The 14,612-nt window shown below is 39.8% G+C and overlaps 1 protein-coding gene across 2 annotated transcripts in view; it reads left to right on the top strand.

Annotated features, from left to right (window-relative positions):
* Positions 1–806: 806 nt before the first annotated feature.
* The window catches only part of pcdh1a (protocadherin 1a), a 127,988-nt gene continuing 114,182 nt past the window's right edge, over positions 807–14,612 (top strand). The window contains exons 1-2 of one of the 2 annotated variants that reach the window (XM_081615505.1): positions 807–2,172; positions 13,439–14,253. In XM_081615505.1, the coding sequence (XP_081471631.1) occupies positions 13,459–14,253 (795 nt within the window). In that variant the 5' untranslated portion in view covers positions 807–2,172; positions 13,439–13,458. The remainder of the gene's footprint in view (positions 2,173–13,438; positions 14,254–14,612) is intronic. The other variant, XM_008427816.3, reaches the window with a different exon arrangement.

The raw sequence follows: 14,612 nt of genomic DNA, 5'->3' as shown, positions 1-14,612 counted from the left end.
ATATTTATTTATTTATTTTTTTAGGTCTACCTTACTTTAAAGTGAGGACACTCCATTTAAAGGTGGGGAAGTATGTAGATGGTTGAGTAAATGTCTTTAAGCTGTATTTTGAAAGGCAAAACTTCTTTTAATCACCATTTCAGTCAGAACTACTGAAACATTGCAATTTTGAAACTTTCATTTTGAAGAACAAAATACCAAAATTCCACTTTCACCACTGGTTTAGTACATCTAATAATACCTCTGCAACAATGGAAAATATGAAATTGAGGTTTTTAATTTTGAACAGTATTTTTAAACTTTATTTTCATCACTGCCTTCACTAACTATATAATGACTGTATAATTACAGTCATTAAAAGTAAATATTCTCACTTTTATTAATTAGTGGTGCAAACCATGCTTTAAAATAACTTACAAATTCTACTTTTGCAAATATTGACACTATTGAACAATTAATTAAAATTTTAAGAGCATTGAACATTTCGAGCAACCTTTGGACTGCAGGATCTTATATATATATATATATATATATATATATATATATATATATATATATATATATATATATATATATATATATATATATATATATATATATATATATATATATATATATGTGTGTGTGTGTGTAAAACTGCACAATATTTGTGTTGAAATGTTGATCTTACTGTACAGTATTTTTATTATTATTATTATTTGTTCTGTTTTACTAAAAGTCATGTTCTATCTCTGTGTGAATCCACTTGTTTTAATTTCCTGCCACTTTTGTTGCTGTTGCACAGAAATGACCCCAGTGCGGGGAGAGTCAAGAAAGTTCCGCTCTGCAGTTTGGCTTTATTTTTGAAAGGCTCGGGTTTTACCTGCAATAATTTGTACATAGTTATACATAACTACAGACAACAATAATAAATGTTGACGTTGTTGATTTGCAGGAAAATTAATGTTTATTTTGAAAGGCTAAATTAATCTTTGGCACCGGGGTCAGGTGGTCATTTTTGTTTGACCACACCCCCTGACGCTATACTGTGATGCGTGCATTACTATAGCGACACCTCCATCCCATTCCTCTAATTTCCCCACCAGATACTTCCTGTTCTTTCTTATCGTGAGCGCCTGAGGGTGGCGCCAAATGAATAAACAGTGTTCCAAGCAGCTCCCATGTTAGACCACTCATTCCTACATGTAATGCATATCAACAAGTAAATTGTCAGTGCGCGGCCTACCTGTTACACCACGGTGCATCACCTTGTTGCAGAAAGGAAAAAAATACTAAAGAGCTCACGCAGTGATTCTATGATGCACTCATGTAATAAGGTGCATCCCCGCCCCTGTTCCGATGTGACCCACTTTGATGAGATATTCTTAAACTGTATGGAATCGCTCTGATTTTTTTTTTCTTCTTCTTCTTTTGACTCCGGGCACACAGCCGTGGCTCATAATGTGATGTTGAGTGTGAAGTTGCTGTGTGTGCTGTGGTGGATGTGGGAGCCCCACCTCCTCCCACGCTCCGATGAGTAGAGAGAGGCGGCAGAGAGAGACGGGAGGAGAAGAGAGCTGGGGAGCAACTAACAGACCCACAGTATCTCATCACTGGCTCTCTGGAAATGCTTCAGATGGGCTCCTTATAGTAGCTGCAAAAAAAAAAAAAAAAAACGTTGCAGAAATGCAATTCCTGCCGCTGCCGTTCAGACATCATCCTGTGCGTCCTTAAGAGTGCGTGTTGAGCTCCGGAGAAACTTGGACCAAAAGGAATGTGCGTATTTTGGCAGGGATCATGTTTTTATTTTCTTCTCCTTCTTCTTCTTTTCCTGCATTTATGTTGAGGAATGAAGATGGCCATACGGAGTGAGAATCTTCATTTAGGTTTGTTTTGAGAGAGAGAGAGACAGAAAAAAAAAAGCCCCAGATCTCAGACGAACTGCTGCACTTTAACTTCCCCCAGCAGAAGGAAGAGCTGTCCGTTCTGCGAGATCCATCAGACGACGGGCTGGGCTCAGGATCCCCTCAATTTGATGAAGAAAGTTCTGATTTGCAGCTCGGTGGATTTTTTATTTTTTATTTTTTTAAGTGATTCCTTGACGGAGGTTTGAGGGTTGGAGACCTGCCTCTGTGGACATACAAGGCTGCCGACGAGCTGCCACAAACGCTTACGCACAAGTCTCTGGCTCAGGTATGTATAATATAAATATACGGGTTTTTTTCTCTCTCTCTCTCAAGTTTTTTATTTTTCCAAATGAAGTTCTGCTGGCGAGGTTTCGCATTTGCTTTCGAGCCGCTCGATACGCTTTTAGTAAATGCCACAAGTTGTCCACCGTGCAGCGAAATAAGCTGCAGCTGGTTGGCGTTACAGGTTGATAAGATGCTGTGCTGATGGAGAGAGGCAGCAGTCCAGATATGTCACCCACAGTCAGCATCCGCCGCATTGATTGATTAGACGATGCATTTCAATTAAGACACATCCGAGGAGATCCAACTTCCAGCCTCCAGTGAGTGATGGCATGAAGTCATTAAGTCTGCGTATCAGCGCACTTGAGCGACATTACGAGTGCCTGCGCTTCAGTCTTCAATCCGACGGGCTGATTGCATTTTTTTTTTTATAATACCATTACGGTTCTGTGAAGCAGAAAATGCGATCCAATTGTATCACCCCTCTCTCCTGTGATTTCCATTTATTTATTTATTTTGAGCTGCGATCCAGGCGCAAACACCACACTAATCGCCATCATTAGTGATTGGGGAGGGGGGTTGGAGGGGATCTTAATTTGGCGCTCTTTCCCCGTGCGAGGCAGTTTTCTGCGCATATTAATAAAAAGCCGCGTGATAACTAGAGTCGAGTGTAGTTTTCCTACGGAGGGGGGGATGAGGGGGGGGGGTATGGGGGTAGGCATCGCGCTCGTAATTGGGAAGAACAGATCTTTGATCAGCGCATCCTCTCTGCTGAGAGTCAGGGGTGTTGTTCTTTCCTCGCCACTCCACCGACCACCAGGCACATTTTAATAGTCTGTGAGCCACATAGTGATAGCGGTTCAAGTTCCCATATGGACTGTAGGCGAGTCTTCAAAGCCGTTCAAACAGAGAACAGCGCAGATCAAAACAGGACAGTAACCCACTTTCACCCCTGACTACCTCAAATAAGCTATCTATCTGTCTGTCTGTCTATCTATCTGTCTGTCTGTCATATTTATGTATTATTTCAGGTGCCATGCTCTCAATATTTGCTCTCTTGGGTATTCTTTAGTGCTCGTTACAGATCTTAGTGACCCAAATCATAAAGGGTGTGTTAAAAACATAGTTATGGTGGAAAAATAGTTTGAGTTATGATGGAAAAATAGTTTGAATGCAGTTCGTTTAACTCGTTGCAGTTGATGCCAATTGCAAAAATCTACAATAACTTACTAATAACATGTTAGGTTCTTGTCAAACCCAGGACCTTCTCGGTGCAAAGATACAGAGCTAACAAGTGCACAACAGCAAAACAGCCTGGCGTGCTTCAAAAGACTTTTGTTGACAAGCAATTGATTTTGGACAGCAAATAGACCCCAATTTTAAAACTCCATATAGAGCATAGCTTGTCCATAATGACTGTCTGACCAAAAATGTGACTGCTGAAGACACTAGCTTGAGCTAACCGCTAAGCAGAGAAAAAGGCTAATATTATAAGTGAAGGAATTCCTTCTCTTGCCCGAGGGCATGTTTTAAATCTTGGGGGAAAACCAGTGAACACAGAAGAAGAATTAAAATATGCATAGAGAGAACACACACATATTTTTTGGGGACATTAAAGTTAATATTCAGTATTTAACAATGTACTTTATTGTCTGCCAATATTGACTTTATGACCAAATGCTTGATGAAAGCAGGAATGTTGCACTTAGCTAGCACAGAGATGGGCTAGCTACAAGAATAAGGCTATCTATCTATCTATCTATCTATCTATCTATCTATCTATCTATCTATCTATCTATCTATCTATCTATCTATCTATCTATCTATCTATCTATCTATCTATCTATCTATCTATCTATCTATCTATCTATCTATCTATCTATCTATCTATCTATCTATCTATCTATCTATCTATCTATCTATCTATCTATCTATCTATCTATCTATCTATCTATCTATCTATCTAATCTATAGCAGCTATATAGCACAGATTTGTTATAATCATGAAAAAGAGCCCACCTGTAATTGGACAGCTTTACAAGCAACCACGCCGGCGACTATCCGTTATTTTGAGGGGCTCTTGACGGTTGTGGGGTCCTAAGCAGAGGCTTAGTTTGCTTCTGCCTCAGTCCGACTCTGTTCTGATCTGGTCTGTGTAAGGAAGCGGGAATATGAATACCACGAACCGTCATTATGCACATTCTTCTCTTTACAGAATCGTGTAATGTCTGATTGCAGCCTCTTTGATCTCAATGTAGTTAATAGGATTTTTTTTTTTTTTGCATTTGATTGCAGCCACCCTCCATCAGAGCTTTTTTGTGTGGCTCAGATTACATCTAACTGAACGAAATGGCAATGCACCTAGCAAATATTCTCCAACCAAAGGCCATCACTTTCTCATTACTACAGGGCTGAGGGGGGTATGGGGGAGGAGGTTCTGCTCTCAGTCCAAATGTGCAGCCATAACATTTTGCAGTAAATTCTATTGGATGGATCAGCTGTTTAAGGGGGACCCATAGCTTCTGATACTACCCATCATAAATCATGCAGGTGGGAGGGTAATGGATTTTACCTGTTATACTAGCTAAAGGCGCAGAGTCAGCCGATACATCAAACCACATCAGTGGAGAAAATCATTAAATCACCCGTTATCTCTCCATGCTGGCTAAGCAGCACTGAGCACATCCTACAGGGAGAATTCGTGGCCTTGATTTGTTGCATGTAACAGGTGAAGACGCAGGTTTGAGCCGGGGGGCCTTCGGCTTGGCTGTGGGATTAGAATCGCCTCTTGCTGTTGTTGCAAAACAGGGCAAGGCAATGAGATCAAAGTAACCATTTTTTTTTATTAAAGGCTGCCTTTTATTATTTTCCTTCACGCATGCTACATCATTTACGATGACGCCTCAGTTCATTCTGCACTGGAGTTTTTTTTTTTGTTTGTTTGTTATTCCTGCTGGACCCGAGGAAACCGACCTAAAGAGCAAATGTCACCCAGTCACTCACTGAGTTGACTCGGGACGCACACAGTCGGTCTCTATGGCAACCAGAGCAGACATGCGCAGCAACACAATTACATTATTCCTCCGTGTTAACTATCTCCATTTTGCATATTTAGTAGTATAACACACATTTAACAAGCCACTAACAGCCTTTTTGCTTCTCAATCCAGAAAAAGTGCTTTAGATCTTCAACAACCCTTTAAAATAATGCAAAACATTTAGCTTCACAGCCTACGTCTTTATTTCACTCTGTTAAGTGAAATAAAAAAATGATGTGAATTGCACTTGACTGATGATGTTATTGATTTTGAAATGTACTACCTGATGAAATACACCTCTGTGAATTTGTTGGAACTCCATTGGTTGAATCGGAAGATGGATTTTTGCACATTTGAATGTAATAATCAGTGCTAATAATAGCCAAATGACATTTCTTTTTTTTTTCTCATGGTGAGATGATTAGCTTTGCCTGGAAAACATAATTTTCCAAACTCTTTTTGACAGCTGCGTGTAGCGAAAAGGTTTCTGTAGCAAACACGCATGTGGAGGTGTTTTTGGAAGGGTCGACCCAGAGTCAGGATGAATGAGCAGGAGCTGATCCTCAGCAGGGTTAAAAATATTTCTGTTTTCCTGTGGCTAGTGTAGGAGTAAGTTTAGCATGTAGTACGTTTTTTTTACAGGTCACTGCCGTGGCAGAGTTCGGCAACCTGAGCTTCATTTGTGCAGAGAAGCAGGCTCTCCCGAGAAAAGCCACACACTTAGAGGCGGCGCAGGGACGTTGACTCGGAAGTCTGACGTGTTCTCGTGAACAGTTGGGGTCAGCCGGGCGGCGTTACGGAGTGTAGATTTCAGCTGGAGCAGGGAAAGTCTTTCACCTCCCTTATAGTGACCAAAAAAAAAAAATGCACCATCAGTACTTGGCTGAGCCTTTACGGAGAAGGAGTGGTTGCTGATTGTGCTGTCTTTGAAAAGCAGTGACGGAAACCGCTAGATCTGCAAGGTAAGGAAGAGCTCAGCAGAAGAGACAATGGAATGGGATACAGAAAAGTGCATCATTGTTTGCGCAGTTTGTCTTTAAATTATTACAACTTTCTCAAAATCTTCTCTCCCTTTTCATTTAGCCAGTGAGATCTTCAGTCAAACACACACACACACACACACACACACCCACGCACACACACACAAAAGTTTTTGCACAAAGCTCTTTCTCTGCTGGAGAATTGAGGATTTGCTGTGGATTAAGACATTCAAGTGTTTTCTGAACTTGGTGTTTGTCTCTGTGTAAAATAAATGATGATTAAAAATCCTTATTTATATTCATCGTAAATGCTGTGCTCATTGTTTTCTCACAAGTAGTTTGAAACTCTGCAAGTAAAACAACCTAGTGACCACTCACAGCTGGAAGGCTATTAAAAAAATACATATTATTGCGTCTTCTTATGTAATAGTTTCTAAAGAGCGATCAACATCAACCAAAAAAGAGAAAAGCTTAATAAAAATGTGGCATTGGAAATCCTAAAAGATGCCTTTCTAGTCATGGTACGGTCATCTATGTTTTAGCTTTAGACTAAGCGGTTTCTAAATTTAGTAAAAATGCAGTTGCTTCTTTAACAGACAAGCCCCCCATAGCTCCCCATAATCAATTCTAAACCACTTTTATCTTAGCACGCAATGCCCGGTGCTCCTTCACTTTCTGCGCCATGGCTGTCTGAGATTTTTCAACTGAAAATATTTTCGCACGGCAATCTTTGTCTTTCTTGTAAGCGTTTAGCAGATGTCTTTCAGCCAATTCACGGGGCGCAGCGCAGTCTCATCACTCCGGCACTTTCTCTGACATGCCTTTAGAATTTCTTTGAAACGTCGAAACAATGCAACAGTGCTTTTTCAAGGTTTTAAAATCATAACATCTTAAACCTTGATATTAGTTACTGGCCCGTGCCTCACTTCTACGCTACGCTTTCCCGAAGCTTGAATGCATGATCGCAAGATGGTTTTGTAAGAAACAATGATATATATATATATATATATATTTTTTTTTCATTTATCTTAAAATTGTGAAGGCATATTGTCTGTCAGCAGCTACGCTGAGAATGAGTCATGAAGATGTTTCTCTAATGGAGTGGCCTTTCGACAGTTTCAATAATCTGGATTTTAACTGGCGGCGTTCTTGAATCTTGGCAGTTATAGTCGGCTTTAAATCCCTTCTCATATACTTCCTTCCTCTCTGAAGGCAACAATCCCATCATGGAGTTTGATGCTGTTTTTGAAGGCCTGCTTTCATACAGTGTTGTGGGATGCCTTCAGTTTTCCCTCTGTGTTGAAACCATCTGGACCGTTGGCTGATCACACCATGTGGCTATTTGCTGAGTGCTGCTTCAGAGCTAGAGTTAAATTAATATTCCTGCTCAGACTGTAAATCGCTTGATTGTATTAGAAGTGCTACTTCCTGAAAGATTCCTCCGTCTCCTGGTCACATTTAATGAGGTGTTTTGATGAGTACATTTCTTGGCATTTTCAGCTTCAAAAAGGAAATAGCAGCATTAGCAGAATGGTAAATAGGTGAATGGAAAAACGATTAATATTGGCTTTCTGGAACCATAACAGCTTTCCATAAAAAAATAAAAAAAAACACTGTTTACAGAAAATGCATCACTTTTACTGCATTTGCATTCAGTTTTTTTTTTTCCCCAAATATTACTCAGATCAAGGTTTGCCTGTGATGCAGCAACCAAAAAAGTTTTGGTGGGATTTTCAACTCATAATGGGCTGTTCACTGATGGCAAAAAAAAAAAGAAAAGAAAAAGTGTTTTCTTTCTTACCTCTGCTTCTGGGCATTTTCAGGTTGAGTTTTGAAAGCCTTAAAATGTTCTTCTTACTCCTCCTGAATATTTTTAAATATTTTGCCTTGCATGGCAGGCATTGTCCCCATTATTATACATTTTATTCAAGTGGAAGCTAAGACCTTTACTTCGAAACTCACTATGAAACATTTGATTTAAGGGGAGTTGTCGGGACTCTAAGAAGACAAACACATTTGCGGTCCACGGAATAACTAACCCTTTGCTCGTCTTTTTGATTTTATGCTGATTTGCGATCGGCCCGAATCAGCTTGTAAGTCTTATGGGTCTCCACACCATCTGGGCTGGCAGATGATAACCAAGCTTTTCTAAAGGAAAAAGCGCTGAGAAGCAGGAAACGCCACTCCTGGTCGTATTCAGCACTTCTAATTTCTGATTTTTTTTTTCTTTTCGCTCATGTAGCGAACTTTTGTGAGACACATAGCCGGTCTAGAGGTCTGACACAATTCATCAGACGGCAGCCTCAATTGAAATTCTCTCTACTCTCCGAGTACTTTGGGGAAAAAAAAAAAAGAAAAATGTGATGAATGTGATACTTTTGAAGCTTTTGATCTAATGTTCATAGGAATGAAACCTGAAATAAAATGTCAAAGACATAGTTTCAGTGAAAGTCTACTGCAAGAAACTCTTGCTATGTGGTAGCATGTTTCACTAACAACATACATTTTTAGCGTCAATGTAAACAAAGAAAAAGAAAACACCAATTCACTGGGCTGCCAGGCACAGAGCCATCTGGAAGACAGGCATGAGGCCAACTGGAAGGCATTAAGTCATGAGTGTCATCAACCATAACAATCATGTCACTATCAAAGCATGCCTGCTCATGTTAGAAGTGGCTGTAATAGCTGAGGGACAGTTCCAGCTAAACAACACATAATGAAATCAATTAGGGGTTTTATGTCTAAATGGCCATTTTGTAAAGAACTAAACTCAATAGTCAATATTAAATAAAAATAGAAACCGAGGAGGAGACATTTGGAGAAAGCAGAGGAGCTTGTTATTTGTCTCAGATTATCTGTCTTGTACCATATTGTCAAGACATAAAGACAGTATGTAAAAAGAAAGGAAGTTAATAAAAGTTAAATACTGGAGCTTTAGGATTTACAACATTTCACTTGGATGCGAGAGCCGCATTGAACTCTGTGAGGTGGAAGCCGCTGAACTTCCACCTCACAGACGATTTTAGAAGCTCAGATACTAATCCAGCGATGGTCATTTGCAAGCTCTGTTGAAGTAAAGTTGTCGCCACTGACAGTAGCATGAGCATGAGCAACGCCATCTCAGCCGCAAATACATCTTCAAAAACACAAAGATGTTGTTTTTTTTAAAATTAAAAGCAGAACCTCTGACGCCCAGACCTGGAGAAAACCTCCGGAGAAAACTCAAGTCAAACATCTCTTGCAGATTCTCCCTAAAGCTAAACAAGCAAGGCAAAAAGTGTATTTTGACTAAGTTTAATTCAGTGCAAAAAAAACGGCGGCTTTGAAAACGTTTTGTTTACATGAGGCCTTTTTATTTTGAAAATTATTGCTTAAAAATGTTTTTGGGAGGTACATATATAAGCAACTCTGCACTCTACCAACTGTGGTGATTTCTAAATGGTGTCACAAAGTGTTACAGTGTCGATATTATAATGTTAGTCTAAACTACAGGAACTGTTTTTCCACAGTGTCTTTGCTGCGTTTGTCATTTTGCCTGTCTGTTCCTCATGCACTCATGAGCACACACACACACGCACACACACGCACGCATACACACACACACACTCAGCCCTCACCATTCACGCAACATTGACTGGAGGTCTCCCCCCACAAATGTAAAAGCTTACACATCAATACACGAGCAATTAGTGCATCAATACCAGCACTTCCAATTTCAATGTATTCAAAAGGAAATGGGATTTCTCATCGGATTTCTCTGTATTTGGGCTTCGGTGTCTAATAATAAACATTTTATTCTGCTCCAGCTCGTCATTTTATGTAAACGGAGAGATGAATTTTACTTAGTCTGCTTCGAATGGTTGTATTCACATATTTACAGGCACATCCCAGATAAGTATAATGATAATCAGTTTTATAGTTTTCTTTCAGATTGTGAAACCTAAACATTACAGATATTCATCACATGTGTGATGAGAAAAAAATATTTCAATTCTTTATGTGATGCATTTTTGATGATTATGGCATAAAAACAATGAAAACCCAAATTCAGTACCACAGAAAATTGGAATGTTACATAAGATCAATAAAATTAGCATAGGATATTTTAAACAGAAATGTCGAAGGTTTTGAAAAGTATTATTTTTAAGCACTCAATACTTGGTTGAGCTCCCATGTACATAAATTACTGCATCAATGCAGCATGGAGGGGATCAGTCCATGGTAGTGCTGAGGCGTAATGCAAGCCGACGTTGCCATGGTAACTTGGATACAGCACTCTGAGAATAACTAGCTTCTTTAACATTGACTTGTTGTGGCTTACTGTGTGTCAATGATTGTCTTCTGGATATCTGTCATGTCAGCAGTCCTACCCATGAGTACATAGCCTGCTGACCCAGACTGAGAGATCATTTAAAGACTTCGGAAACCTTTGCAGGTGTTTTGAGTTAATTAGGTAATGTAAATGTGTTCCTGTGAGTTTCCAGTATTTAATCTTTTTGCGATATTTTAATTTTCTAAAAGAAAATGGATGGATGGATGATTTGTCAGTTTTCATTATATCTTTGAGCCACGATCATTAAAATTACAATAAATTAATGCTTGAAATGTTTAGTAATATGTGTTATGAATCAAATATGAGTTTCATTTTCTGAAGAGACTATGAGACGGAAAAACATTTAGCTTTGTCACAGTATTCTGTTTATTCACATGTACCTGCATATTAGTCCGCAAAAGGTCACCTGAGCCACGGCTGCTTTGATCCTCGCTTGGTTTAATGTAAATTGGAAAGTGGGGAAGATGGCACAACCGCAGTGTTAAAAGGAATTTAACACTGCAGTTTTTACAACTTTTGTTTTTAATCATGTAAAGAAGGTGTAGCTCACAACAGCTGAATTGAAACCCATGACTGGAATTAAGAAATACGTAAAAAGCATTTTAGAAAAGAAGCAAAGACAAGACATCAAATAGTGCAAACAAAACTGGTCATAGCATGAAAACTACTGTGTTAACACATAAGACATGCACTGATTACACAGGTCTCACTTCTCTCCGCATATTCAGTAAGTGTTTTCACTCATGGGTCCTGAGAGGAAACACAGGAGTCCTGTGTTGGAGTACCCCATACTCCAATGGTTCTGTGGTGAGAACTCTTGGTAAGGGCTGTGCCAGCAGTCGGTGGGGCTCATTGCCATTGAAAGTCCACCAAGGCTCCTCTTTGTCACTGATTCTATTTATAACCTTTATGGACACAATTCCTAGAAACAGTCAAGGTGTTGAGGGCATCTGTTTCTGCTTTTTCCAGATGATTTGGTCCTACTGGCTTCATCAGATCATGATTCCCACCTTTTAGTAGAGCAATTCACAGCTGGGTGTGAAGCTACCCGGATGCAAATCAGTGTATCCAAATCCAAGGCCATAGCCATGAGCCAGAAAAGGGTAGAGAAGTATCTTTGGGTCAGAGAAGAAGTCCTGCCGCACATGGGGGAGTTTAAGTAATTCAGGGCCTTTTATGGTGTCTGATCTCTCCCTTATAGATGGGATGTGAAGCTTGACCATATGGCAGAGCCACTGCTTCTCCACATTGAGAGGAGCCAGTTGACGTGGTTCAGACATTCATTTTGCCTCATAGAAATTCATTGCTTACCCAAAGATAAAGAAATACACTCAAAAAAATGGAAAACAACATCCACACATGAAATGGATTTAAAAGAAAATGACCAAAAGAAGCAGAAAATGTGCATCACACCACACTAAAATCATGTGCTTTTGGAGTTTCATACTGGCCGGCACAAAACTACAGCTCCGACAAAACGTTGACCGTACCTGCACTCTTTTCTTGCTTCTCTATTGTGTGCCTTTTATTCAGACACTTGCTGCTTGCAGGACTGCAAAATCATGGTCGTTCATATCCAAAAGTGTAAACCACATTCTCTGCACAGATTTAAAGGCGCTCGCTAAATCCTCTCTATGTGTCACAAATAAGCCACCACAAATCTACTTGACAAATTGTTGTAAAAAAAGGTTTTTTTTTTTTTTCTTGTCAAGAAATAATCCAATCTTTGCATTAAGAGGTTCTTTTTGCTTTCGAAAACATTGCTTTCAAATCACTTATCTGCTTAGAAAACAATTAAAAGGTTAATTGTAATGTACTCATGATTTACCCTTGTAAACCTTTTGATTTTCTTGCTAAAGTATGACGGCCTAGAGCCTTTAACCGGCTATGCAGCCTTTAGTTTTCCTTTTGTTTTATCAGCTCAAGTAAAAACAAGGAAATTAAATTATTTTGTTAAGATACTGGCAGAGCAACAGTATTGACTATGGATTGGTCCAGCCTGACTAATCCCTCAGCCGTAAGAGCGAGTATCGATCTGTATATTCAAACAGTGCATCACTAACATGAACCCACTGTATTGCCTCACAGCAGGCACTGAAGGCGTCAACATGAACAACACGCGACGATTGTTGGTGGTGCACTCCCCTGATGCACTGCGCATGCAAAGCGGTTAAAAAAATGTTTCCACCATTAAGTTTTCCAAAGCACCAGACCATGATGCTTAACCTCAATGATTTGCTCCTGTTTCAATTACCCATAACACACAAACTCAAACACACACATAGCTCACACAGCTCCCCCACTCAATGTCTAATGGTATAATACAGAAATAATGAGTCTCTCTGGTTGTGAGATTTCGTATTATATTTTTATTTGATTATTCAGCTGAAACAATCCACACTGGCTTTCCAGTTTGTTTTATGCGTGTGCTTGCGAGATTTAATTTCATGTTCTGACATTAATTTCTGCATGGAATTCATAAAGTCAAGATATTTATTGAAGCTCTTGAAGCTTTGGGAAAGAAACAAAGCCATTGTGGGATATGGTTATTATTGCATTTTTCAGAAAAAAAAAGTAACTCTTTCTTTTTTTTTTTTTCCCATCGCCTCTAGGTCTGCTTAGGTTTCTACAAAGTATTAACAAAAAAATAAATAAATAAAAAATACATAGCTTTACAAGCGTACAGCAACCAGATCATAATGTAATGATTTTCTCCCTTTCCCTGCTGACTAAATATTAGATTCTGGGGTGCAAGAGCTGCTGATGTGTGCCCTATGATTTCACTTTAAGATAAAATATGTAATTATTTCCTGTGAAACTTGCTCCATTTGGAAACCGGCTAGAGGAGAATGCTGAAGTGGGGTTTCTAAGAGAAATCCTCATCATCATGACCCAAATTCTCTTCTCTTCCTTTCTACAGGCAGATCTTCTGATGACCTAATGGAACTGAATTTACGAGTAGTACTGTTTTGGGTCGTGGTGCTGCACGGTGGCTCCGTCGATGGCAGTATCCTCTACCGAGTCCAGGAGGAGCAACCCCCCAACACTCTCATAGGCAGCCTGGCAGCGGACCAGGGGCTGCCAGATTCAGGTCACCTCTACAAGCTTGAGGTGGGCGCCCCTTATCTCCGAGTTGATGGGAAGACAGGAGACATTTTCACTACGGAGATTCCAATAGACAGAGAGACCCTCCGGGACTGCCGGTCCCTGGCCAAGGGCAAGCCGTGCTACTTGGAATTTGAAGTATCGGTAACAGACCTGATACAAAACCAGAGCCCACGACTTATTGAAGGACGCATTGAAGTACAGGACATCAATGACAACACCCCGCAATTTCCCTCTTCTGTGCTCACCATCTCGGTACCTGAGAACACAATCATGGGGGCATTATTCCCCATACCTCTAGCCACTGACAGGGACTCTGAGAGGAATGGAGTGGCTGACTATGCGCTGACTGCGGGCCCAGATGCAGCGACTCTATTTGGCTTACAAGTGGCGGAGGACAGGGGAGGGAAACTCCCACAGCTCATCGTCCTCGGCAATTTGGACCGCGAGTTAAAGGATTCTTATGACCTCACCATAAAGGCGGTGGACGGAGGGAACCCTCAGCGCTACAGCAGTGCTCTGCTCAGAGTGGTTGTTACCGATACCAACGACAACGCCCCCAAGTTTGAAAAGGCCTCGTATGACGCAGAAGTTTTAGAAAACAGTCCAGTCGGGCACTCCGTGTTACAGGTGAGATTGACTTAGAATATTTATATTTGTGTAATGTTATGGTTTTAAATAACAAGAAAAAGTAAATAGCTAAAAATGTATCTTTCTTAGTTTGTTTTCAGAATCTGTCTCAATATAATTTTCAGTCTCCATTCCAAAAAAGGGACATTGTATAATATGTGAATAAAAATTGAATGCAGTAATTTGAATGCAGGAAAATGTTGAACATGTTAAGTGTTTAAATTTGCAAATTTTGCAATTTCAAAAGAAAAGGGGGAGGCAACGTAAGGCTGTAAAACCAAGTGGTATGTAGCAATGGGTCAGTAAAAGATTTGTATATAACTTAATTTCATACAAACCTTTTGATCAAAAGTAAATGC

The sequence above is a fragment of the Poecilia reticulata genome, chromosome 14 (assembly GCF_904066995.2).
Source record: "Poecilia reticulata chromosome 14, P_reticulata-male-v2, whole genome shotgun sequence".
Lineage (NCBI taxonomy): Eukaryota > Metazoa > Chordata > Actinopteri > Cyprinodontiformes > Poeciliidae > Poecilia > Poecilia reticulata.
Note: the sequence above shows the minus strand (reverse complement) of the source record. Positions and strands in the feature narration are given on the sequence as shown.